The sequence below is a fragment of the Oncorhynchus clarkii genome, chromosome 5 (assembly GCF_045791955.1).
Source record: "Oncorhynchus clarkii lewisi isolate Uvic-CL-2024 chromosome 5, UVic_Ocla_1.0, whole genome shotgun sequence".
In the NCBI taxonomy this organism is placed as follows: Eukaryota; Metazoa; Chordata; class Actinopteri; order Salmoniformes; family Salmonidae; genus Oncorhynchus; species Oncorhynchus clarkii.
The window spans coordinates 10,364,204-10,391,027 of record NC_092151.1 but is presented as its reverse complement, the minus strand read 5'-3'; the positions used below and the strand labels follow the sequence as shown (position 1 = coordinate 10,391,027).

The window sequence follows — 26,824 nt, the reverse complement described above, 5'->3', positions numbered from 1 at the left end:
TTCCTTGTAATATTGTTTATTACTATATCCGAATAGTATTTGAATTCCTCATCATTGCTCTCTTAATTCTGTATTTTCAGACAACCACACACACACACACTTAGAACTCCCTGTGAACTGCCATTAAAAACACCCTAACGGCTATCATCTTACTTACCAAAGAATGAGGCCAGGTTTTGTATGACAAGCAACATTTTAGTGAACGTACACAATCCCTTTATCCATCCGATAACATTAAGGTGCAGTTTCTCTGAAGAATTAAGAGTGAAGAACCGTATGTGGCGATAACCAACAACAAAAGAGTTAGCTTCCATTTGTTCAAGTATACGGTTGGTGGTCCAAAATGACTGGCAGATGAACATTACGAGGTTTACACTAGGATTAGCTTTCCAAATCCTAGTGGGGAAATGACAAAATCAGCATCTCGAGGCAACTTTACCTTACAATAACAATGTAATACATTTAAGGAAAAATACCACTCAAACTATTTTTGTTCGCATTTGTTTCATTAGTTCACTGTTGACATGGCCCCAAAATGTTTTACGTCAGCAATCAAGTTTAAGATATAGAACTTCCAAAAATACAAAGTGTCAAAGTATAATGCTATAAAAAGACGTACAAATTATTTTGAAAGTTGTATTTTAAACTTGATTGCTTGACATGCAAAACATTATTGGACCGTATCAACAGTGGACTAATGAAACAAACATGAAAATAGTTTGAGTGGCATTTCCCTTTAAGAGCCAGGGAACAAATGAATTCCACCCAATTATCCACATGGGCCAAGACGATTTAAAAGGCCTAACAGTCACCACAAATTCCATCCAGATTCCCCCTCAAAAAGATAAGACTGAATACAGGACATGATTTGTGCATTTCCCCAGAATAATATGAACTATAAAGTACGTATAGTGTTCAAACAGAAGGGGGAGAATAGGAGGGAGGGGAAAGTGTTTAAGGGAATCATTCAGTAACATTTGTCAGTCAAATGCTTCACTCTCTGGGGAATTATGCTACAGAAAGTCTGACCACATGATTAACTATTGACAACTCTCCCACAGACTTCTTGCCATTGCACTGGTCTACTTTGACGCAAGCTACGCACACATTATTTATAATCAACTTATTAAATTGGGTTGCTTTCTATGTTCTACATATGAATTGCATTTAAACCAAAAAATTAAATATGAGTGTATTTTACACTGATGAGAAGAACCGTGCTTAAATTGTTCAAACTACAATGGAAACCCCAAAATAAATCAACCTAAAAGGAGGAAATAACAAAAGATCAGTTATCAGAACAGTACATGTGAACAAGGCTGTGCAAGGCTAGCTCAGTCCTACTGAACTACCCCCCCAAAAAAAAATTAAATCAACATAAAATAACCTAAAACATTTCTGCACCATCATGTTGAAGGAGGATAGTTCTGAGGTGAAAGTCAATGCCCTTAATACAAAGTCAGAATGATTAGCATTAACATGTTTGTGGAGGGAGCAAAACTAATGGAAATATCCAAAGAGTTAGTGAGAATAGAAGCAATCAGTTAAAGTAGAAAGACAAAGACATTAGCTTGAATTCCCCAGAGACTGCTCCCTGCGCAAACCAGACCATGAGAGTTGGATGCCGTCTCCGAACCGTACACAATGTATACAAAAGGCTTGTGCCGGGTCGTAATCATCAGGGCGCTCATCGGAAAACTAAAATTAGCATTTCACAATGGACAAGTCCAAGTCGTCCCACCTCCCTGTTTCTGTCCATTTTCTTCCGTTTGGTGACTAATGAACACGACCCAGCTTCATTGAGGGACAGACCAACCAAGTAGTGGCATAACTACATGAAGAACTGTCCTGCCACATTGGCCACGCCCAGGACAATGAGGAGGCTGTGGAAGATGGCCGAGGGCCAGCTGAGCTCCCCTCTACGCTTCTGGGAGATCATGTGGACTAGAGAGGGGAAGACAAAGACCAGGGCCAGGCCACACGTCGCCCCCGAGTACCTGGGAGGAGAAACAGAGAGAACAGATCTATATGGACTGAGCAAAAGAGGGGGTGTTATTTTACTGTGAGACTATGGGCTAAACGTGTGTGAAAATAAAATGTTATAGTGTCAATCGTGCATTAATGTCAATGGGGGAATTTGAAGGATAATTTCAATAAATTTTTATTTTCCATTTGCAAGGAATACCTTGTTTTTGGTTCTCTTTATCTACAAACATCTTCATAATTTCTCAGTTAACTGTCTCAGCAGCCATCTTACCTTATAATGGAGCCAATGTTGGGGTAATACTTCGCCATGCAGACACCAGTGCCAACGATGAAAATGTTCAGAGTGAAAACGTGGAAGAAACTAGGGGATAAAGAGATGAAGAATTGTAACATTTTGTAGAAAGCTTGTTTTAACCATCAAAAGCTTCAACACACAAGACTGGCCCCCCTTCCAATGAGGGGTACATTAGCTGGGGTAAAGGCTGCAACTAAGAAACATCACCTTTTCACAATAGATCTGCCATAGGCCAATAACCCATGCCGTTAGATGTTGTAATTAAAACAAATCTGCGATTTTGAAAGCAATGTCCTCCTTCCCCAACTTTTTTCACAGTCAGCAGTTTTCCGTGTGTATCAAGAATGTTCCACCACCCAAAGGACATCCAGCCAACTTGACCCAACTGTGGGAAGCATTGGAGTCAACATGGGCCAGCATCCCTGTCGAACGCTTTCAACACCTTGTAGAGTCCATGCCCCGATGAATTAAGGCTGTTCTGAGGGCAAGGGAGGGTGCAACTCAATATTAGGAAGGTGTTCTCAAAATCAAATGTTTTTCACCATTTGGAAGTTCAGTGACCTTATTTTTCCTCCTTCTGCTTTGGTCATGCAGTCAGTACGCTTCGCAAAATGATTGCAGTCTTCGTTATGACATTATACAATTTTAAAAAATGTAAAAAATGTTTTTAAACTTGACCCTGTATATCTAAAAATGACCATAAAATACTGATTGTTTAAAGCAAAACTATTACTGATGGTGAACCTGAAGAAACAAAATAAAAATCTACTGTAAGCCAGTTCAGCAGGAATAGCCAGATGAGTGGTCTCCGGTAACGTAATTTTACTATGGTAAAACACCATTTTCAACAGCACATAGATAACAACCTATAGCAAATTACATAGGTTGTCACTCAACTAATGAAGCCTAATATCCTACAAGCCATTTTAGCATTTGAAAACTGAAGGTGCTGTGCAGAAGTTCAAGATCAGAACAGGCCGCCACTGATATTACCTCGGGCTAGTCAGCACGAAGCTGGGCACAGTGCAGCAGTTTGACTAGGCTACTGATATTACCTCAGTCTGGTCAGCATGAAGCTGGGCACAGTGCAGCAGCTTGACTAGGCTACTGATATTACCTCAGTCTGGTCAGCATGAAGCTGTGCACAGTGAAACAGCTTGACTAGGCTACTGATATTACCTCAGTCTGGTCAGCATGAAGCTGGGCACAGTGCAGCAGTTTGACTAGGCTACTGATATTACCTCAGTCTGGTCAGCATGAAGCTGTGCACAGTGCAGCGGTTTGACTAGGCTACTGATATTACCTGGGGTTGTTCAGCACACAAAATGACTTGTAGATCAATGACTGAACACAGTTACATGCTTAGTTCATCACTGAAGGAGAAGACGTCACAGGAGATAAAAAGGTATTTATTTACCTAAGGTAATATCAGCAAAACACATTTGAGTGAATCGGCGATTCATAACGTTTGAATAGATTTTCTGACCGATGCAGTCATATATTTAGAATCAGGCATATTGATGAACCATTACATCCCTATTAAGGTGCCAAGACAAAACGGGCAGCTGGGTGCTGGTACCCAGACGCGAATGTCTCCCTCTCCTCACTGAATGAATGCTGTCAGTAGATGAATGGCTGATAGAAACTGGTAACTGTGCACATGACTTTACAATTACATTTTAATGAACTGAATGATGAATATGAGGCGGGTGAAGGTGATTGAATACCAAGAAAGCAGCTACTGCTGCCAACAGCGTGTCGTCATCGTCCCCCCCACACACCACAGGGGAGATGTACTGTGTTCTAAATAACTCAACTGGCTAGGTAGCCGGTCTGCCGATCCTAATGTTCTGATTGGATAACGTGAAGCAGTCTCTCACTTCATATTTCCCCCGATCACTTGTCATGGCATGTTTGGATCTGATCATTTAGATTGCCGCTGCCTCCTGTTAGCCTGCTACTATGATACATCCATAGGTGAGGATGTTTGCTCGCAAGCCATCAATGTGAATAATATCTAGCAAGCAAAGTGAGAGCAGGGAAAGAAGAAGAACCGCTGATGAGCATTCTGACTGAGTGACCACAAAAATGTCTGCCTGCTGAGGACAGTAAACAGACACACCTCTCCGCGCGCTGCTACTAATCTGCAGCTGTTTTGTTCTATAAACCTGCAGGGACATTGGTATTTTGCCAACATCTACGTCAGCATAATAAAACCCTTCAGTTTTTTTCCGTTCACGAGCATCAACTGTCAGTTTACGGATACGAGCATCAACTGTCAGTTTACGGATACGAGCATCAACTGTCAGTTTACGGATACGAGCATCAACTGTCAGTTTACGGATACGATCACGAGCATCAACTGTCAGTTTACGGATACGATCATGAGTATAGCCAGGTTGTCACACCTCTAATAACAAAACAGTATGTTAATCTGATTCGTAGGCTGAAGGACACTGCACCCGACAGCCGGATCTTTAACAGGTGCTTGGAGGCTGAGAAGCCCAGCAGTTCTGGTGTTAAAACAATACGTGTTCCTTGAGAATGGTGTACAGTTTTTTGAATTCTCTAGAGTTTCTAAACTCCGGTTCCAGGGTTGAGTCATCTAGGGTTTCTCGTCCACTGTGGGACAAGGCTAGGGCCAGTGGGGGCAGTTGTTACCTGGGGTAGTGTTTGCCGAAGACCTGGCTCATCATCTGGACACGCACCAGGTAGCCCAGCAGGGGGTAGACAGTGGTCATCTGGAAAAGCAGACAGGTCCGTGCCACAAACACCAGCACGTCACTGCTGGGGAAGTTATCCAGGAAGTTCTGTAGTAAACAGACAAGACAGAATGTCAGAAGGGTGGCAACTGTCATTTCATAACCCCAAACTTAAAAAGGAGTTGTTGAAGTTGCCCCTAGATGCTGATCTTGGGCCAGCTTTGCATTTTCCCCACTAGATGGTTATGGTTAGGATTGAGGGAGGGGAAGCTGATCCTAGATCTGTACCTACGGGAAACCACCCTGGAGCCAACTCAGATACTTGTAGTCATTTAGTGTGTGTGGACACCTGCTCGTCAAACATCTCATTCCAAAATCAGGGGCACTAATATGGAGTTGGTCCCCCTTTTGATGCCATAACAGCTTTCACTCGATGTTGGAACATTGCTGCGGGGACTTGCTTCCATTCAACCACAAGAGCATTAGTGAGGTCAGGCACTGATGTTGGGCAATTAGGCCTGGTTCACAGTCGGCGTTCAAATTCATCCCAATGGTGTTTGATGAGGTTGAGATCAGGGCTCTGTGCAGGCCAGTGAAGTTCTTACACACAGATCTCAACAAACCATTTCTCTATGGACCTCGCTTTGTGCATGGGGGCATTGTCATGCTGAAACAGTGAATGGCCCCAAATTGTTGCCACAAAGTTAGAAGCACAGAATCATATAGAATGTCGTATGGTGTAGCGTTAAGATATCCCTTCACTGGAACTAAGGGACGTAGCCCGAACCATAAAAAACAGCCCCAGATCATTATACTTTAGTTGGCACAGTGTATTCGGTCAGGTAGCATTCTCCTGGCATCCGCCAAACCCAGATTTGTCCATCAGACTGTCAGATGAGGAAGCATGATACATCACTCCAGAGAAAGCATTTCCACTGCTCCAGAGTCCAATGGAAGCGAGCTTTACACCAGTCCAGCTGACGCTTGGCATTGAGACACTTACAGCACTTATATTTGACCGGGGCCACTCCAGCAGCGCAGAAATTGACAGTGCCCATGTTGAAAGTCTGTGCCACGTTGAAAGTCACTGAGCTCTTCAGTACGAGCCATTCTACTGTCAATGTTCGTCTATGGAGATTGCATGGCTATGTGCTTGATTTTATATACCGGTCAGCAACGGGTGTGGCTGAAATAGCCGAATCCACTAATTTGAAGGGGTGTCCACATACTCTTTTATATATAGCGTAGACATGAGAGTTAAGACATAACTGCTAGAGGTGAAGTCAAAGAAGAGGGGAATAATATCCACTCTGCTCTCCTCCATGTCTCAGGACTTGTACTTGTATTGTTCAGTTCCTGTTATTTATGATAAAACCCTCTCTCTTCAAAAGTGAAGTGAAAAGCCTTACTGGTTCAATGCAGTCTTTTGACAGAGGAGGAGAGGGGAACGTAGAAAAGATCAACACTCCCACGTATAGGTACGTCAGTCCCACCAGTAGGTAGGCCACAGACAAGTCCCGCACCTGAAATCACAACACAACACTGTTTATTTCATGATAGAACACAATAGACACCACAGATGGAACATATGTTTCTACACCTGAATTGCTTGCTGTTTGGGGGTTTTAGGCTGGGTTTCTGTACAGCACTTTGTGACATCAGCTGATGTAAGAAGGGCTTTATAAATACATTTGAATTACATCTTTATTACTTCATTATATAAGGGAAACGTTTTGTTGTTGCTGCTGACAGTGTTCAACCCCCCGCACACAACAGGCTGGGTGCAGCACAGGGTCAGTCGTAGGAGGAAAGTAGGTTAAGGGTTAAGTGCCTTGCTCAAGGGCAACAAAACCATGGTCAAATAGACTGTTCTTCACAGCACTGTTGGTGACCAGGTTATGCTAATATTTAGTCATGCTCACCAGAGTTCAAAGCTTGGCAAAAGAGACAATTGTAGTCTATTTTATCAGGTAAAGGAATTGCTCAAAATCTGCAGGACAAGCATGTGAGGCGTCCAAAATTTGCTTCCAACAGTAACGGTAGTGAGACTAGAGACTGAATATACTGGGGGTTGTGGGTAAGAGAGAGAAGAAAAAAAAAGTAGGAACAGGAAACAGAGACCGCAGCCAGACTTAACAATAGAACAATGGGAAGTGAACCGGGTTCTGGTCAAAAGTGCAGTAGGGAATAGGGTCCCATTTGGGACGTACGATTAGTCTACTCCGTAACGCTGACAAGCCACTTCTTTTCTGTCTCAACAGTGGTTCTCAGAACAAAAAGCACTGACACGGTGTGACTAATGTTAAAAAAAATAGCCCGTTCAGCAAAAAAGTACACATTTTAAAAAAGGTAAGAATGTGTGTGGTCAAATGTTAATGGTTAGTCATACATAACATCAGCAGTCTCAAACTGATGTAATTGGAGAAAAGAAGTGGTTAACGGCCCAGTTAGACCAAACGCTACAGAGCAGTAAGGCATCGCAAAGCTCTCTCTGTGTGGGTGCATCTTCCAAACAGCATGCACAACGTCACATTGGCTGTTAGCCTATCTGGCGAGACCTATCCGTCCTCCAATTGGTTACTGTGCGGTCACGTCACTGCTAATTTGGCTAAACTTTGGACTTCGATGAGTTGATTGGACTAGCTCATAGTCGCTAACAGTCATGTCTTGTTCACCCATTGGAAATAAATTGCATTTGTAGGCGGTTTTCATTTACAGACATTAATCACAAAGCTCTTTAGTGCGTAATATATATATAATAAATAAGAATCCCCACTCTTTACATTGTGAGCAAACATAAAATATATTTTTCAAATGGTCTCCGGTAGTTTGATGGCTAGAGATAGTGCCTGGTGTAATAGAGACAAAATAATAAGTTATTTTAAGAACTTTTCGCGACACTAAAAGTCACTTTACATACACGAAAATCAGCAGGATAAAAAGCTAGAAAATCCCATTAAAAATAAGTATATAAAAGAACACTAAACATAATGACAGACTATCCAGGAAAGTGAACTAGATGGAGGATCAAATCTAAGTCAACAGAGAATCTGGGTAAGCCTGTGTGAAGAGGTGTGTTTTTAGTGTGGACTAGAATATGTGTATGGAGCGTGAGGTTCTGACATGGAGAGGGAGGGAGGTCCAGAGCTGGGGAGCTGCACTGCTGAAAGCCTGGTCTCCCATAGAGCGGAGCCTGGTGCGAGGGAGGGTGAAGAGGCCAGTGTCAGAGGAGCACAGTGAACAGGTGGTAGTGTTGGGGTTCAGGAGGCCAGTGTCAGAGGGGCACAGTGAACAGGTGGTAGTGTTGGGGTTCAGGAGGCCAGTGTCAGAGGGGCACAGTGAACAGGTGGTAGTGTTGGGGTTCAGGAGGTAAGTAAGGTATGTGGGCACCAGTCCAACTAACTCACGTTGTTCTCCTGGTGTAATGGAGACAAAACCGCTAGCGTGGCCAACTAACTCACGTTGTTCTCCTGGTGCTTGTTGCTCTTCATCAAGGTGATGATGCAGTTGTGGATGAAGAAGGCCAAAGTGAGAACACCAGTCAGCTGAGGGAACAGCAGCCTGAATTCTGGGGGGGTGGACACACACACGTTACTAAGTTAGTTGCATAAATTAACTTAGAGCAAATAAGGAGGGGTCTGTCATAGTTAAAAACTTGACATGTTATCCTATTGATTTGTAAAGGCATGGCCGCAAACTAAGGTATCAATCTACCCAGACATTCAAATTGAACAGGAAAAGGCACCCCAACTGTCTGCAAACACTGATTAAGATAGCATTGTTGTTTAATGGGCAGACAATATCCAAGGTATTTTGGGGTCAAAGTTGGGGGGGGGGGGGGGAATTGCTGGGCCGCCTCATCGTAAACATTAACATCATCGTGACTCATCATTATCGGCACCTATTTGTATACAATTACAATTACATCATCATCATCATCATCATCATCATCCTCCATCACCTTTGCCACCTTTTTTTCATAAACAATGAAATCCTAGTCATCATAATAATTTACCTGGGACGTAGAACTGAGTGGATTCTAACCAGTGGAACTCCAGATGAAAGCCCAGACGAATAGCCTTCAGTGTGACCAGGATGAGGAGGTAGACCACAGATATGGTGCCTGGGGGGGGTGGGGGGGTCGACAGAGATCAATGAGGCAATAGAAGTCATACAAGGCAGCCAGAAAACAGAGACACCAAACGATGACTCGCATCAAGCCGTTCACTTCACTTTAATAAAAAGCTGACTGCTTTATGACTCGCGTCAAGCCATTGTTTGCATGCCTCATTGACAACCATGAGCAAAAACGACTACTACTTTCACTAGCCATAGCAAAAAAGGTTATATCATTGAACTGAGCTTTCATTAACGATAGAGAGACAAAAAAAAAAAACTTGGAAAAATCCATAATAGCTCCTCACAAACATAAATAATGAATTTATAAAATGCATGGATTTTATACCTTTCTCCCAAAGTGTACAGTTGAACACTCCCTTGGTGGAAAATCACTCTAACTATTGCTTACACCTAACCAATGCTTTTAAACCATGACAGGGAAAGTGCAAAAGAACTGCGACTTAGTTAGCATAGACCTGCTCTTAATTCTGGTCCCGGGGACATCTTTGTTTTTGCCGTGACACACCTCATTCCTCTACTCAAAAGGTTTGATGAGTTGATTATTTGAGTCAGATGTGTAGTGCTAGGGGGAGGAAACTAAAATGTGCATCCCTTTGGGTCCCCGGGACCAGGATTGAGAAACACTGGCATAGGCTGTTCCTCCAGTCCTTACCCAGGAAGGTGAAGCGGGCGAAGAAGGAAGCAGAGCGGAAGTTGAGCAGCGGTAGCAGCAGGATGATGAGGTAGAATGGGATGGTGTTGGTCTTGCTCCACCAGCGGTCGAACACAGCTGTGTCTGACGTGTCGTTGCCGTAGTAGTAGTTGTTGTTGGTGTTCAGGTAGAGGCCGCTGATGCCGCTGCTGCAATTCCCTCTGTGGTCCCCCGTGTCGGGGAACGGGCAGATCACTGGGGGAGGCAGATGGGTGTTAGGGAACAGGCAGACCACTGGGGAAGGCAGTCAGGACAGGACAAGGGTGCGGTACTTTAGGACAGAGTTTAGTTTGCCAATGGTTGGCAAAAGCACAATCAGATCTGGGACCAGGCTAGAGGATGGTGACTATAGAACAAAACACTTCTGCACATCTGAACGTATTGTGATGGAACACCTAGACAGATGCGTAGAAGATTCAAAAACAAAAGTGAAAAGTTATTTGTTTGGCAAGTATACACAGTGTGCGGCAGTCATTTACATGACTGTCTATGGGGAGAGAGAGGAGCAAACCAGAGCAGGCTATGGGGAGAGAGAGGAGCGAACCAGAGCAGGCTATGGGGAGAGAGAGGAGCGAACCAGAGCAGGCTATGGGGAGAGAGAGGAGCGAACCAGAGCAGGCTATGGGGAGAGAGAGGAGCGAACCAGAGCAGGCTATGGGGAGAGAGAGGAGCGAACCAGAGCAGGCTATGGGGAGAGAGAGGAGCGAACCAGAGCAGGCTATGGGGAGAGAGAGGAGCGAACCAGAGCAGGCTATGGGGAGAGAGAGGAGCGAACCAGAGCAGGCTATGGGGAGAGAGAGGAGCGAACCAGAGCAGGCTATGGGGAGAGAGGGGAGCGAACCAGAGCAGGCAGAGCGAACCAGAGCAGGCTATGGGGAGAGAGGGGAGCGAACCAGAGCAGGCTATGGGGAGAGAGGGGAGCGAACCAGAGCAGGCTATGGGGAGAGAGGGGAGCGAACCAGAGCAGGCTATGGGGAGAGAGAGGAGCGAACCAGAGCAGGCTATGGGGAGAGAGAGGAGCGAACCAGAGCAGGCTATGGGGAGAGAGGAGCGAACCAGAACAGGCTATGGGGAGAGAGAGGAGCGAACCAGAGCAGGCTATGGGGAGAGAGAGGAGCGAACCAGAGCAGGCTATGGGGAGAGAGAGGAGCGAACCAGAGCAGGCTATGGGGAGAGAGAGGAGCGAACCAGAGCAGGCTATGGGGAGAGAGGAGCGAACCAGAACAGGCTATGGGGAGAGAGGAGCGAACCAGAGCAGGCTATGGGGAGAGAGAGGAGCGAACCAGAGATTGGATAGTGATACATAAATGACACATGAAGAACGAGTCTCACCTCTTTCTGACCCGTTGGTTCCAAATTCTGTATCTGACATGCTGACATTATGCGCATAGTCTGTAGAAGGTGGAAACAGATTAGTAGCAGTTCAAGATGAGCAAGATAACTTTTCAGAAATCCTTTAGTGTATCACTAAATGACGGTTCCTTTCTACTTCTGAAAACATAAATAACGTCAAGTTTGTATAGTTCTCTAAACTCTGTTATAAATCACAGTATTTGTACTATAGGTTATATTTTGTATAATTGAGAATATTAATTACAGTACACAAATGTATTTAGTTTATAGTTATGATTTACTGTAGATGAATTTATAGAGTTTATAGTTATAAAGGATCTTACTGTAGATGAATTTGCCCGTGTTGAAGAGGAAGTTGGACATTAGGACCCAGTAGACCACCATAGCACCAATGAGTGACACCATGGAAAACACCAGACTGGACCACTGGCCAAACTTCCCAAAGTAATATTTACACACGTCAGGGAACTCCCAGTCTGACGTGTCGATGTACGCTGCAAAAACGGAGACAGACAAATAGGATGTGTGTTTCAAGTCAGTAACAGGGGTGGACAATGTAAGGGTCCCCGAGGGCCACTGTCTACTGGTTTCCTACACAGTCTGTTTTTTTTAGGGGGTCACCATCTTGACCTGTCTGGGTAACCAGGGGTGTTCAATGGCGTGAAACAATCACAACAGGTAGAAATGTAATGTGTACAGCTGACATGGCTCACAGTTTTACATGAAACATTTATACCTGATCTACACAATACATTTCTATCTGAAAGTTCAGTAAAGTCACCCCCTCCTGAACAGTCCCCTGGTACCATGTGATTTTAGCATTCAGTTCTATAGAGACAAAAGCAGCAGGGTCGCGTTCAGTACAGTGTGCAACGTCAAATTCAATGGAAACGGTACTGAACGACCAGTTGAAAAACATTGTGATTATGGTAACCCAGAAGGAAGTGACCATATGGTGTGCTGCACGTGTTTTCCGATTTTCAAAATGGTCACACCCACCACACAGGACCCAAACGTACCTCAAAGGATGTTGAAGAAAGGTGTGCACCGTTTTGGCAAAAACCGCCCCGTAATATAGCAAACGTTGAAGCGAACTGAACGCACCCCAGGGTCGTGTACCACTGGCATGCAGTGCATTCGGTTACAGCCTCATTCTAAAAATGGAATGTTTTTTTTTTAATTATTTTTTTTTTTTAAATCCCCTCAAATCACACAATACCCCATAATGAAAAAGCAAAAACAGGTTTTTAGAAATGTTAGCAAATTTATTACAAATAAAAATACTGAAATATCAAATTTACATAAGTATTCAGATATTTTACTCAGTACTTTGTTGAAGCACCTTTAGCAGCGATTTCAACCACGAGTCTCCTTGCGTATGACGCTACAAGCTTGGCACGCCTGTATTTGGGAAGTTTCTCCCATTCTTGTCTGCAGATCCTCTCAAACTCTGTCAGGGTGGATGGGGAGCGTCGCTGCACAGCTATTTTAGGTCTCTCCAGAGATGTTCGATCGGGTTCAAGTCCAGGCTCTGGCTGGGCCACTCAAGGACATTCAGAGACTTGTCCCGAAACCACTCCTGCATTGTCTTGGTTGTGTGCTTAAGGTCATTGTACTGTTGGAAGGTGAGTCCAGTCTGAGGTCCTGAGTGCTCTGGAGCAGGTTATCATCAAGGATCTCTCTGTACTTTGCACATTCATCTTTCCCTCGATCCTGACTAGTCTCACAGTCTCTGGCGCTGAAAAACATCCCCACAGCATGATGCTGCCACCACCATGGTTCACTGTAGGGATGGTGCCAGGTTTCCTCCAGATGTGACGCTTAGCAGTCAGGCCAAAGAGTTCAATCTTGGTTTCAGCAGACCGGAGAATCTTGTTTCTCATGGTCAGAGTCCTTTATGTGCCTTTTGGCAAACTCCAAGCAGGCTGTCATGTGCCTTTTACTGAGGAGTGGTTTCCATCTGGCCACTCTACCATGAAGGGCTGATTGGTGGAGGGCTGAACAGATGGTTGTCCTTCTGGAAGGTTCTCCCATCTCTACAGAGGAACTCTAGAGCTCTTTCAGAGTGACCATCGGGTTCCTGGTCACCTCCCTGACCAAGGTCCTTCTCCCTTGATTGCTCAGTTTGGCTGGGCAGACAGCTGTAGGAAGAGTCTTGGTAGTTCCAAACTTCTTCCATTTAAGAATGATGGAGGCCACAGTGTTCTTGGGGACCTTCAATGCTGCAGACATTTTTGGGTACCTTTCCCCAGATCTGTGCCTTTGACACAATCCTGTCTCGGAGCTCTACGAACAATTCCTTTGACTTCATGGCTTGGTTTTTGTTCTGACATCCACTGTCAACTGTGGGACCTTATATAGACAGGTGTGCGCCTTTCCAAATCATGTCTAATCAATTGAATTTACCACAAGTGGACTCCAATCAAGTTGTAGAAACATCAAGGATGCACTTCAGCTCAATTTCAAGTCTCATAGCAAAAGGTCTGAATACTTATGTAAATGAGGTATTCCTGTTTTATTTTTTTTTATAAAATCGGCACACATTTCTAAAAACCTGTTTTGTTTTGTCATTATGGGGTATTGTGTGTAGATGAGGGAAACATAATAATTTTATAAATTTTAGATTAAGGCTGTAACGTAACAAAATGTGGAAAAATGGAAGGGGTCTGAATACTTTCCTCATGCACTGTTATAGAACATGTACTGTAGGCTTGTAAAACAGTAAAGTACTGTCCCACATGTGACCGGGGTTAAACTGCCTGGCTATGACATTACTCAGCGCACCATGCCCCGAGGTGCTAACAGTAGCATGCTGGTGTGACAGCAGCCTCATCTACACTGGGCAACTGCAGACAACTGCTACTCTACAATGTTCTACAGACAACAGCTACTCTACACAATGTGAGGGGACAACAAGGCTGTCAATCATCCCATGTCACATAACTAACCTCTCAACAGTCTGGCACTTACCTATACAAAGTTTATTTTTTATTTTTTACGTAAACTTGTGACAGATTTAATACGATCACAACTGTTGCTGAAATAAATACCTTCAGGCCTTCTGGCATCAGACTTGTCAATTGAAAGCAATACAATTTGAACTCTAAACCAGGGGTGTCAAACTCTTTTTGACCTGGGGCAGCATTCAGTCTTCACCGAAGTCCGGAAGTGACGCACTTAAAATTTATTATATTTCCTTGCCGTAAAATCTGCACAAATAAAAAAGGCCTCTTATCCATCACTTCAATTTGATGCTCCCTGACTGTCTAGCTTTGTTTCGATGACATGACTGTTAGCTAGCTGAACAGAGTGAAGACTATACATGTAGATTCATTGTAATTTCTATAGCTTCTATATGGTTTGTCATTTCAATGTCGATTAATAATTTGTAAAAAAAAAATATATATATATAATTATTTGTTTTACTAAAACCACCCAAACATGGTGTTTGACAGCCCTGATCTAAACACTTTTAGACAGAGGTGCAAGAAAGACACGTGAGGGGCACCGTCCCACATTTACAAGGGTAGGGGAAACACTTAAGTCACTGCTGATGGTCTTACGTATTGACTTGGGTGATTTGAGCACTCTGAGACAGCAGTAGAGGGTCAGCAGACCCATAGAGATCAGGAGGATGATGCCCAACGTGAACCCTGCCTGCAAGTAGAAGAGACAGGTCAGTGGGAGTTGGCTACGCATTACACTTTAGCCTGGTCCCAGATCTGTATAACCATGTTAACTATGACAAAATCAGTAGTAGTAGTTGGCGAGACAGCACAAACAGATCTGGGATAATGTGGGCTATTACTTACAGTGTTGTCTGGTAGAATTGCAATATGACTATTCAGTTAGGATAGAGAAATGAATCACAATTACCTGCTTCATCCCCCCCCCCCCCCCCCATGGTATACTGAGTATAGATGAATTACCTGCTTTATCCCCCATGGTATACTGAGTATAGATGAATTACCTGCTTTATCCCCCATGGTATACTGAGTATAGATGAATTACCTGCTTTATCCCCCATGGTATACTGAGTATAGATGTCCCCATCATCGTGTTCCATATGGCAAAACTAAGAGGAGAAAATCCCCATTGTTATTTGGAGGATTCATACAATTAGACCAGCTACAGTACATTGTAAACCTGTCAACTTGATGTAGCGAGGTAAGATACTAAACCTACATGTAAACCTGTCAACTTGATGTAGCGAGGTAAGATACTAAACCTACATGTAAACCTGTCAACTTGATGTAAAGAGGTAAGATACTAAACTTACATGTAAACCTGTCAACTTTATGTAAAGAGGTAAGATACTAAACCTACATGTAAACCTGTCAACTTGATGTAGCGAGGTAAGATACTAAACCTACATGTAAACCTGTCAACTTGATGTAGCGAGGTAAGATACTAAACCTACATGTAAACCTGTCGACTTGATGTAAAGAGGTAAGATGAGTAGTGTGATATTTTTTTACAGGCATTTAGCACCATGCAACTAATCTATGGAGCAAATATCAGTGGTGATGGCTGAGCGCTTACATCGTGATGATGCTGGGGTTTTTGGCCCCTCCGTCCCCTCCAGTCACTTTGAAGGCCATCCCCAGAGGACTGTACACGTAGAGCTCCTCTTGACAGGGGATCACATGGTCTGGAGGGCTCTGACATGGGGGGGAAAAAAATAGTTATCTTCTGTTTGGTGCCTAATGAACATGACCCAGAGCTGAATCAACAACCACCTCACTTAGTAGGGGCTAAGCTCTAACCAAATCAATAGGATTTCAGAGTCTAAATGTACACACAGACGGTCCAGTGACCTGTGCTTTGCAGCCACAGCAGAGTGAAGCTACATACCAAGCATTATTGATTAAAGACTTCCTAAAGGGTCTATCAGAGCACCAAACGTGCACGCACAGCAGTGTTCTAGAATATCGGACCATTGGCTTTCATACTTTTCAAATTCTCAACACATTCAAATGAATAGAGGGTGCGTATCGGCGATGGTTGTGTTGGGAATTGTGGGGAGGTGCGCAGTCGGGCTGTGCGTCCCCCGCGGCTGGTGGTCTCATAACCACATCACAATGGGATGCCGGACTACACTCTCTTTAGGTAACGGTGCTATTCTCTGTGAAACCTCACAGGTTATGGTAGTGGATGATCAACTGCTTGTCTGAAAGCGGTCAATTTGAACTGGAAGGGTGTAAAGGCGTCAGCATGCTTCAGTTTGGCCGACGCCTAGATGAACCAATCGAGTGTGTTTACATAAGACACTTTCACTTGAAATACTTGGAGAAAGCGGCAATAGTACTTTGTCCATTTTGAGATGCTGGAGCCAGTATACACTTCCTCAAAATAGTCTGAATGAATCTAAGATAACAACAAACAAACAAAAAAATCTATCATTACATTTTGCTAAGGAAGAACTTGGTTGCACAATTTTACATCTTAACTAAGATGTTTGGTGCAGTATTTCTCAATGAAAAAATATGAATGAATGATGCATGTCTCTGGAATGAAAGACTTATTGAAGAATCCCTACTGTTGACCAATCACAGACGAACGGGGCGTAGACTTCGGCTTGCCTCGAGGGGGAAAAAAAATGCGTGTGCCGGAACAGCCCAAAAAAACTTTACCGAAGTCCAAAATGTCACAAAAAGTCATCATGACACATTCAAACTCTTCCGAACTGTTTCGCCTGGGAAGCATGCGGACGCCTTAAGGTTATTGACACGGCCAACTGTTGTTAAGAGACAAAACAGGACTTTTATTCGCCAGAGTGGCGGGACTGTGTAATATGCCATACCAAAACCATTCTCAACAGATCATTGCAGGAAAAATGAAGCCATTGACAATTGCTCATCTACTCTCCCAATGATTGTCCTCTCAATTGGCACGCAATTCTCCACATACAAGTGGCATGAACACAGGTTCCTATGTGCAAGCTCCCAGCTTCACGTGTATGGGCTGATGGATTGGGTGTTCATGAATACTATTTAAACCACTTCATATACAGCAAGTCTGATCAATAGGAATACTACTAACAATATGCATCTACTGGTCTTAAAACAGGTGTGTATGTGGTGAGTGTGTGTGTGCACGCATGTGGTGTGTGTGTGTGTTGTTCCAGAAGTCTGTCAGTGTGTGTGTGTGTGTAGCCTACCAGCAGTCTGTCAGAGGAGGCAGTGAGTCGGCTGTAGTAGTGCACTCTGCTGCTGAGGACAGAGGCCTCTGCTGACACCCTCTCAGAGGGGTCATTCTCCACTATATTCCGATGCTCCACGTGGAAAGGCCTGAAGACAACACAAACAGAGACAGATTAGGCTAAATGACTTAAAATAGTTTACTGTAAAATGATCCACCTTCTTTGGTTACATGGATCCAGTTTGAAAACTTTTTTAAAAAATGCTGTATTTTCTTGAGAAACCCACTGACCTAACATGTGAATAATTGGTGAAAGCAAGGGTGTGAAACCATGCCTATCCACACACACTTACAGTACAGATCAGTGATTATCTCAAAGAAGGGAACAAGGAAGGAAACATATGAAAAGGTATTAGATGGAACCAGGTCCACGCAGTACAATATCATAATGGAACAGCCCTGATTAAATGAGCAAGAAGATTATTTTCTAAGATTTCCAGAACCAATTACACAACCTTTCCTAAAGCATTGGTCAGGATTTTGCCTCACAAACGTCCTATTCCACACACACACAGTATGACCGTCATTACACAATGAGAGAAAAAGAGACCGGTACACATTAGACAGCAGTGATGAAAACACTTGTGTACTTTGTCATCCCACAAAACAGATTCTACTGACATCAGAAAAGCATTGGCCAAAGCAGTTAAGCTTGATAGTTAAATTGCTCATAAAAGACTTGACAAAATAAGAAACATTGACCTCTCCAGTCCTACATTTCTTTGTGCTGTTGCAGTGTCGAGGAGGAACCTGCTAGTAAGCATTTCATTGGACGGAATATCCCATACACATGGTGTAGTTGGTGCTGCAGCGTGAAAAACAATGTCTCCGGGGTTCTGGGATAAGTCTACAGCAAAGCAATGCTGCATCTTTCTAATAAATCAAGCTATCACCTTGTTAGAATTTGTGAAATACCAAAGTGGATTAATCCACTGGGTGCCGGAGTTGTGATGCGGCCTGAAACAATCCCTGGGTGAAGTGAGGGCACAGAGGGCACGCTGTTGACTTCAAACACTGACAGATCATTACTCTTCTGAGGAAGCAGAGTACGGGTTGACCGCCTTCCCCTTTTCACTTTATTGTGTCAAACCAAACTGTGCTGGCTCTGATACTAATGGTGGATGGTAACCAGACCAGCTCGGCACAGTTTGGCTTGGCTTGGCTCGGTTCGGTTCAGCTCAGGTAGCCTAGTGGTTAGAGCGTCGGACTAGTAACCGAAAGGTAGCAAGATCGAATCCCTGAGCTGACAAGGTAAAAATCTGTCGTTCTGCCACAGAACAGGCAGTTAACCCACTGTTCCTAGGCCGACATTGTAAATAAGAATTTGTTCTTAACTGACTTGCCTAGTTAAATAAAAGGTTAAAAAAAAAAAAACATTTAATAAATTGTGACAAGACTGTTACACCAGGAACTAACCAAGTTAAATAAAAGTTAAGGGCTTCTCCTGGCTAGTAAACAACTCACTGGCATGCTGGGGGAGAGGGGGGGGGGCTAATGTGCACAGTAGATTCACATGCAGTCATAACTCCCAGAGTGGATCTATATGGCTTTAGAAAAACATTTTTGGCACTGTGCCATGTGAAAGCAATGCTAGTTCCGATTGTGTGGCACATGAGCGGTCAGTGATTAACTTGAATTAACCTGTCAGGTTAGAGATCTCACTTGAATTTACAGATGGAAGCTTGAAAATATTGAGTCAAACCATTTGTGAGGTAAGTTTCGGATAACAAATGCTCAATAACAGACAATAAAATACTAGTATTATAATCTTAGCAACGTTCATACAAAAGCTGTGTATGCTTATTCCGTCAGATTTTCCGCTGTGAGGTACTCCAGCGCACCCAGTACAAATGAGATTATGAAATATCCTACCTCCTTGCCCCTCGGTCCAGTGAATCTGTGGAGCCTTTGTCTGTGTAGCTTCCTCTACACACTGGGTCCAGTAGTGGTTTATTGTCCCCTTCCATGATGCTTTAAATCAGTGCCTTACAGTTTTCACCTGAGTAGAGAAGAACAAAAAAATCATCAACATTTTAGATTTAAAAAAAATGTTAATACTTCCATCCACCAACTTATCCCAACTGTAAAAACTAGATACATCCTTTAAAGCCTTGTGGTTACACAGCTTGGTTTCTCGTTGCTTCACAAAACACTTTCATTGATAAAGAATTACACCTAATATGCCCTCCTCAGGAATATCCATTACTGAGCTGCCTGCTACTGCATGACTCATTAGGGGTCAGAGGTGAGAACTCACATGCCACCTAACCTCGAGCGAGGACAATCCAACAACAATGCATGCCACTTTCCATTTTGATCAGGGGCTTGTGGCGAATAATTTGATACAGCGAAACCTCTGCCACCCCGAAGTGGACACATTTTTGCACTGGCCCATGGACTACTCCAACTAGTGATGATTATTAGATTGGCCTATCATTGATTACCTCCATTGTTAACTAAAATAGTGGACAAAGCCTTATGATGTCATGTAAGAAGAGTACTTTAGAGTCCAATGGTACTGTAGCAAATCTGTATCGGCTACATTAAAATCACACCGATTGGTCATTGTGTTGGGTTGGGACAAATGTAATCCACTTACAACAAGTAGGCCGGCTGTAGCCTTTAGCCAATTAAAAATAACATTTTAGATTGCATTACAGTAGACTAGTCTAACTCAAATCTGTTTAGTATCATCATCCAGAACTAACAAAAAAAAAACAATCAACAACAATAATGACTAACTAATGAAATTAGGATGTGGGACAAAAAAAACAACCAAAGTTAATTGATTATCTACAGAGTGATCTGCAATAGCACCAATTTCTTAACATTGTTATTATTTTTGAAGAATTTGTAAAGGCTAATATGTAATTTACCATTACAGGTTACATGGAAGGTCATAGGTACCCCAGTTAAACATGGGAAAAGAGCTGTTGTTATAAAACATATTGAGAGCGTGTATGTACAACTATGTAGACTAACTTGCAGAACATATGCCACTTCCAGGAAGTGTTAGTTCACAGCTCTGTCTTACGTTCCTAGCGAGGGAGACACACGTACTTGAGGCTTGGCAGTGACAGTGACACACTTAAGGTAGCCAAAATGCCACTGTATCTTATAACAGAGCAATCTTATCTTATCACCAGTGTCAGATAAACAATATTTAATTTGTCCTATTGCCTAAAGGCTGTTCTAACAACAAGAACTTAAAAAACATGACCTACAAAGCAGCTCAACAGTGTTCCCCCTATATTAATTTAGCAGTGGTGACCCACATACAAACATACATATTTCTACTGAGACTTTTAAATGGATAATCATTCGCTCAATGACTAGGAGTGATTAATATCTCTGAGGGTTTAGAGCTTGAGGTAGTCACCTCATACAAGTACTTGGGAGTATGGCTAGATGGTACACTGTCCTTTTCTCAGCACATATCAAAGCTGCAGGCTAAAGTTAAATCTAGACTTGGTTTCCTCTATCGTAATCGCTCCTCTTTCACCCCAGCTGCCAAACTAACCCTGATTCAGATGACCATCCTACCCATGCTAGATTACGGAGACGCAATTTATAGATTGGTGGTAAGGGTGCTCTCGAGCAGCTAGATGCTCTTTACCATTCAGCCATCAGATTTACCACCAATGCTCCTTATAGGACACATCACTGCACTCTATACTCCTCTGTAAACTGGTCATCTCTGTATACCCATCGCAAGACCCACTGGTTGATGCTTATTTATAAAAACCCTCTTAGGGGGGAGTGAGGCCTATCTGAGATATCTATTTCAGCCCTCGTCCTCCACATACAACACCCGTTCTGCCAGTCACATTCTGTTAAAGGTCCCCAAAGCACACACATCCTTGGGTCGCTCGTCTTTTCAGGTCGCTGCAGCTAGCGACTGGAATGAGCAGCAAACAAACACTCAATCTGGACAGTCTTCATTCAAAGACTCAATCATGGACACTTACTGACAGTTTTACATGATGTATTGTTGTCTTCTTGCCCTTTGTGTTGTTGTCTGTGCCCAATAATGTTTGTACCCGGTGTTGTGCTGCTGCCATGTTGTATTACTACCATGCTGTGTTGCCATCATGCTGTCTTAGGTCTCTCTTTATGTAGTGTTGTGTTGTCGTGATGTGTGTTTTGTCTATATTTTTTAATCCCAGCCCCTGTCCCCGCAGGAGGCTTTTGGTAGACCATCTAACTGACTTGCCTAGTTAGATACAGGTTAAATAAATAAAAATAAAAAACAATGCAGTTCAAGAAATAGAGTTAAGAAAATATTTACTAAATAAACTACTGTTAAAAAAAGTTAAATCCTAGTTGATATTTCTAGAAATCAGATGATTTCAAGGTACAGCTCAATAAAGCAAGGTAAAGCTTTTTTTTCCTCCCACAGTTGTTTTCAAAAAGTGACTTTATATTGGTTTCAATGTGGGGATACTATGCACTTTTTTTTCTAAAAATAGATTTTACCCCCTTTTCTCCCCAATTTCGTGGTATTCAATTGTTAGTAGTTACTATCTTGTCTCATGCTCACTGTATTAAGAAGCAGTACGGCTTGGTTGGGTTTCGGTGGACACATGGCTTTCGACCTTCGTCTCTCCCAAGCCCGTACGGGAGTTGTAGCGATGAGACAAGATAGGAGCTACTAACAATTGGATACCACGAAATTGGGGAGAAAAGGGGGTAAAAACTTTAAAATATATATATAAAAAATAATTTATACATAAAAGGCCTAGCTTTCATAAGAAATATACCTATAAAATCAGGGAAGTGGTGAACTGGAATTCTAATGAATGTTGCATGCATGAAGGGGGTCAGTGACTTCACATTATGTGGTTTTACATCTCCATTTTACCTAGACAGGAAGCTTTTGAAAAGTATTGTAAATGGGTCAAATATAGCACAGTAGTTATAGGTAACTAATAAAATGTTGGGCCATTTAGCAATTGGTGGCCCTATGCAGTGTGTAATCTTCATATATGGCTAACAGTCCTGGATGGGAATGCAAAAACATGTTTTATTTTTGCTTACGAGCAATCACCGGTTTTGCAATTTTACGACAGTCCCTAAAACACCTGCGTGTTAAAAACAGTATATTGCCTAATTTTCCGTCTGTTAAGTACGGTGTTCTACTATCGGTTAAAAAAAACAAATGGTGTTTCTTGCGCTCTGCAACAATCTGATACTAGATAGATCACACTCATCTTCCATCGGAGAGCAATTGATCTCATTTAGTGGGCAAGGTTTCATTATGAGAAACAGCTACTATAGCGTGCTATGTTATCAATAGCAATTAATTGATATTACATACACCGCATACTTACTCAATAGGCACCTAACCAAGAATCTCGTTGACCACCTATGACATACCTAGCTAAGGGATAACAAACAAAGTGGGGGGGGGTGAAACATATGAATGTTACCTAGCTAGCTAGCTACAGGAACGTTACGGTAGCGAGCCGGGGGGGCTGGCTATTTGAACACAAAACAGCTTCTAAAACTATTTAGCTAAATAAACCTTCTTACCTCGAGGTTGTGTTTTAGTCCAGCTTTGCAAACGTATCTACTACACATTATAAAAATGTCTGATACTCACCTCCGGAGGCTGCCCGTCACCAAGACTACTTGTCCGAACGTACAGTTTGAAAAAGAAAACAACACGAACGTGTCATGAACATTCTTCTTCTTCTTCTATACTATTATAGCGGTCCGTAAACAAATGTTTGGTGCATGCCGCCACCTACTGTACAATCCATTGTATATGGTAAAACATGATACAAAATTAGAAAAAAGTTCAATTACCCTGCCAACTATTAACTATTAAACTGTCGTTTAACCAACTATTAAACTGTCGTTTAACCCTATCTAATCCTACACCCGGTCGACGGCCTTGGAGGACAGAACACTACCCCTCAACCAGTGGCGGTCACTGCCGTTTAAGATGAGGGAGGACCAGTGCGACTTGGGCAGGAGCTCACCAGAGCTGAGTACCAGCAACTCAAATGTCCAGTCCACTGCCTGAGCTCCAGGTCCTCTTATAAAACATTAGTTTAAAAGTATTGTGGAGCTCCTGCACCTAAATGTAAACAGTACTGGCACACAAAATGAGTACCGGCACCTATATCAGTCCATGTCAAGAACCGAGAAGGACAATTATATTTTTAATGGACATGGCCTTATTTCAATTGCAGCATATTGGATGACTGTCATTCATATTCCATTCACCCAGCTCAATGTAACATTGATAAGTTAAGGCTACTACATGATACTCACATTCTTCCTATACCCATCATGAGGTTGTGACAAACTAGCCTATGAATGAAAGTTTACAAAATAGGTACACAGGTCGAGAGAACATTTTGAGTAATCAAGGTGACAGACAGAGACACATTCAATACCGCCTTGCACACTCTTGTCTGCATCGAGCTGATACAGGGTGTAATCATTAGTCCAACAGTTTCTATTGGACAAATTCCAGTATGTTTATCCCTGTTTCGTTCCATTTGCTTCCGTTTAAGAAAAGTTTTTCAACAGAATCAGCGGAATGAATACATCCCCGATCACACGCAAACACAATTTACTTTCATAGCAGTCACACACAAACAACATGATCACTTTGTACATTGTATAATTACTTCTCGCACTTCTCGCATCTTCTCTCACCTTTTCCCTTCACATGTGAACTTCAGTGCACAACACGTCAGCGACCAGGTGAAAAAACCTTTTCAAAACTAATGTTTTTGACCGTTTACTAAAACAACTACTGACTTAACCAAGGAGTTACTGCAAGTCAGCACAAAGACAACAGGAGCACTGCCTCCGCTATTCCAGCACCATTTCAACTTAAACATTTAAACATCAGTTTACATACACTTAGGTTGGAGTCATTAAAACTTGTTTTTCAACCACACCACAATTTTCTTGTTAACAAACTACAGTTTTGGCAAGTCGGTTAGGACATCTACTTTGTGCATGACACAAGTAACTTTTCCAACAATTGTTTACAGACAGCTAATTTCACTTATAATTCACTGTATCACAATTCCAGTGGATCAGAAGTGTACATACACTAAGTTGACTGTGCCTTTAAACAGCTTGGAAAATACCAGAAAATTATGTAATGGCTTTTGAAGCTTATGATAGACTAATTGACACCCTTTGAGTCAATTTGAGGTGTACCTGTGGATATATTTTAAGGCCTACCTTCAAACTCAGTCCCTCTTGCTTGACATCATGGGAAAAAAATAAAAAATAAATCAGCAAAGACCTCAGAAAGAAAATTGTAGACCTCCACATGTCTGGTTCATCCTTGGGAGCATTTTCCAAATGCCTGAAGGTACCACGTTCATCTGTACAAACAATAGTACGCAAGTATAAACACCATGGGACCACGCAGCCGTCATACCGCTCAGGAAGGAGACGCATTCTGTCTCCTAGAGATGAACGTACTTTGGTGCGAAAAGTGCAAATCATCCCAGAACAACAGCAAAGAACCTTGTGAAGATGATGGAGGAAACGTGTACAAAAGTATTTATATCCACAGTAAAACAAGTCCTATATCGAAAAAACCTGAAAGGCCGCTAAGCAAGGAAGAAGCCACTGCTTATAAACCTCAATAAAAAAGCCAGACTACGGTTTACAACTGCACATGGGGACAAAGATCGTACTTTTTGAAGAAATGTCCTCTGGTCTGATAAAACAAAAACTAGAACTGTTTGGCCATAATGACCATCGTTATGTTTGGAGGAAAGCCAAAGAACATTATCCCAACCGTGAAGCACAGGAGTGGCAGCATCATGTTGTGGGGTGCTTTGCTGCAGGAGGGACTGGTGCACTTCACAAAATAGATGGCATCATGAGGCAAGAAAATGATGTGCATATATTAAAGCAACATCTCAAGACATCAGTCAAGAAGTTAAAGCTTGGTCACAAATGAGTCTTCCAAATGGACAATGACTGCAAGCATACTTCCAAAGTTGTGGCAAAATGGCTTAAGAACAACAAAGTCAAGGCATTGGAGTGGCCATCACAAAGCGCTGACCTCAATCCTATAGAAAATTTGTGGACAGAACTGAAAAGGCATGTGCCAGCAAGGAGGCCTACAAACCTGACTCAGTTACACCAGCTCTGTCAGGAGGAATGGGGCAAAACTCACACAACATTTTGTGGGAGGCTTGTGGAAGGCTACCCAAAACATTTGACCCAAATGAAACAATTTAAAGGCAATGCTACCAAATACTAATTGAGTGTATGTAAATGCCTGACCCACTGGGAATGTGATGAAATAAATCAAATATGAAATAAATCATTCTCGTATTATTCTGACATTTAAAATAAAATAAAGTGGTGATCCTAACTGACCTAAGACAGGGAATTTTTACTAGGATTAAATGTCAGAAATTGCAAAAAACGGAGTTTAGATGTATTTGGCTAAAGTGTATGTCAACTTCCGACTTCAACTCTATGCTTAATTTAATACACTGAAACAAACTTAAAGATACCAATATACCTACCTCATCCTCATATTGTTTTTATTTACTTTTTTGCTCTTTTGCACACCAGTATTTCTACTTGCACATCATCATCTGCACATCTATCACTCCAGTGTTCATTTGCTAAATTGTAATTACTTCACTACTATGGCCTATTCATTGCCTTACATCCTCACACCATTTGCACATGCTGTATATATACTTTTTCTATTGTGTTATTGACTGTATGTTTGTTTATTCCATGTGTAACTCTGTGTTGTTGTTTGTGTCACATTGCTTTGCTTTATCCTGGCCAGGACATCCTACAGAAGTTGTCATAGTTACTGTGTAAGTCTATGGAAGGGGTTGAGAACCATGAGCCTCCTAGGTTTTGTATTGAAGAGGAGGACAGAAATGTTATGTACAGTTATGGACACAGAGGAGGACAGAAACTAGCTGTCCTCTGACTACACCATGGTGCTACATTACAGAATGCTGTTTAGGCTACTATAGACCTTAATTTAAAAAAAATTGTACCTTTATTTTACTTTATTTTACTAAGTCAGTTAAGAAGAAATTCTTATTTTCAATGGCGGCCTAGGAACAGTGGGTTAACTGCCTGTTCAGGGGTAGAACAACAGATTTGTACCTTGTCAGCTCGGGGATTTGAACTTGCAACCTTTCGGTTACTAGTCCAACGCTCTAACCACTCGGCTACCCTGCCGCCCCACACTGTATTTATTATTGCAAAACAGTGTGTTTTAATACATTATTTGGTGAAGTGAATATATTTAATATAGTTTTATCTAAAACATGTTTACTTTTTTAATGTTTCAGAAATGTTTTTTCTTCTGAAATTCACTGAGGTGGATGGTCCTCTGAGGAGCCTCCACTGCCTGCAACTCTTCTGCAGTAAAATCGCACAATCCCAAGTACTTCTCTACAGCTCCCACCACAACCTCTATTTTCTGTGACTGGC

General features: G+C 42.4%; 1 protein-coding gene across 1 annotated transcript; it reads right to left on the bottom strand.

Moving 5' to 3' along the window:
• Window positions 1-23,077, bottom strand: LOC139408327 (solute carrier family 38 member 9). Its single transcript, XM_071152075.1, has 15 exons — window positions 22,971-23,077; window positions 19,241-19,367; window positions 17,328-17,457; window positions 15,710-15,828; window positions 15,179-15,242; window positions 14,731-14,824; window positions 11,491-11,661; window positions 11,147-11,206; window positions 9,776-10,009; window positions 8,999-9,106; window positions 8,445-8,551; window positions 6,393-6,506; window positions 4,943-5,091; window positions 2,258-2,347; window positions 1-1,997 (listed from the first exon to the last, which is right to left on the bottom strand). The coding sequence occupies exons 2-15, from the start codon at window positions 19,333-19,335 to the stop codon at window positions 1,832-1,834; spliced, it is 1,701 nt and encodes a 566-aa protein (XP_071008176.1). The 5' UTR covers window positions 19,336-19,367; window positions 22,971-23,077; the 3' UTR covers window positions 1-1,831.
• Window positions 23,078-26,824: the final 3,747 nt, after the last annotated feature.

Excerpts from the sequence above, each read along its gene's own strand:
- LOC139408327 (XM_071152075.1), bottom strand. The coding sequence starts at position 19,335 with ATGGAAGGGGACAATAAACCACTACTGGACCCAGTGTGTAGAGGAAGC. Across the intron at positions 15,829-17,327 it reads CCTCCTCTGACAGACTGCTG|AGCCCTCCAGACCATGTGAT; the intron begins GTAGGCTACACA and ends CCCCCATGTCAG. Across the intron at positions 11,662-14,730 it reads CAAATCACCCAAGTCAATAC|CGTACATCGACACGTCAGAC; the intron begins GTAAGACCATCA and ends CCGTTTTTGCAG.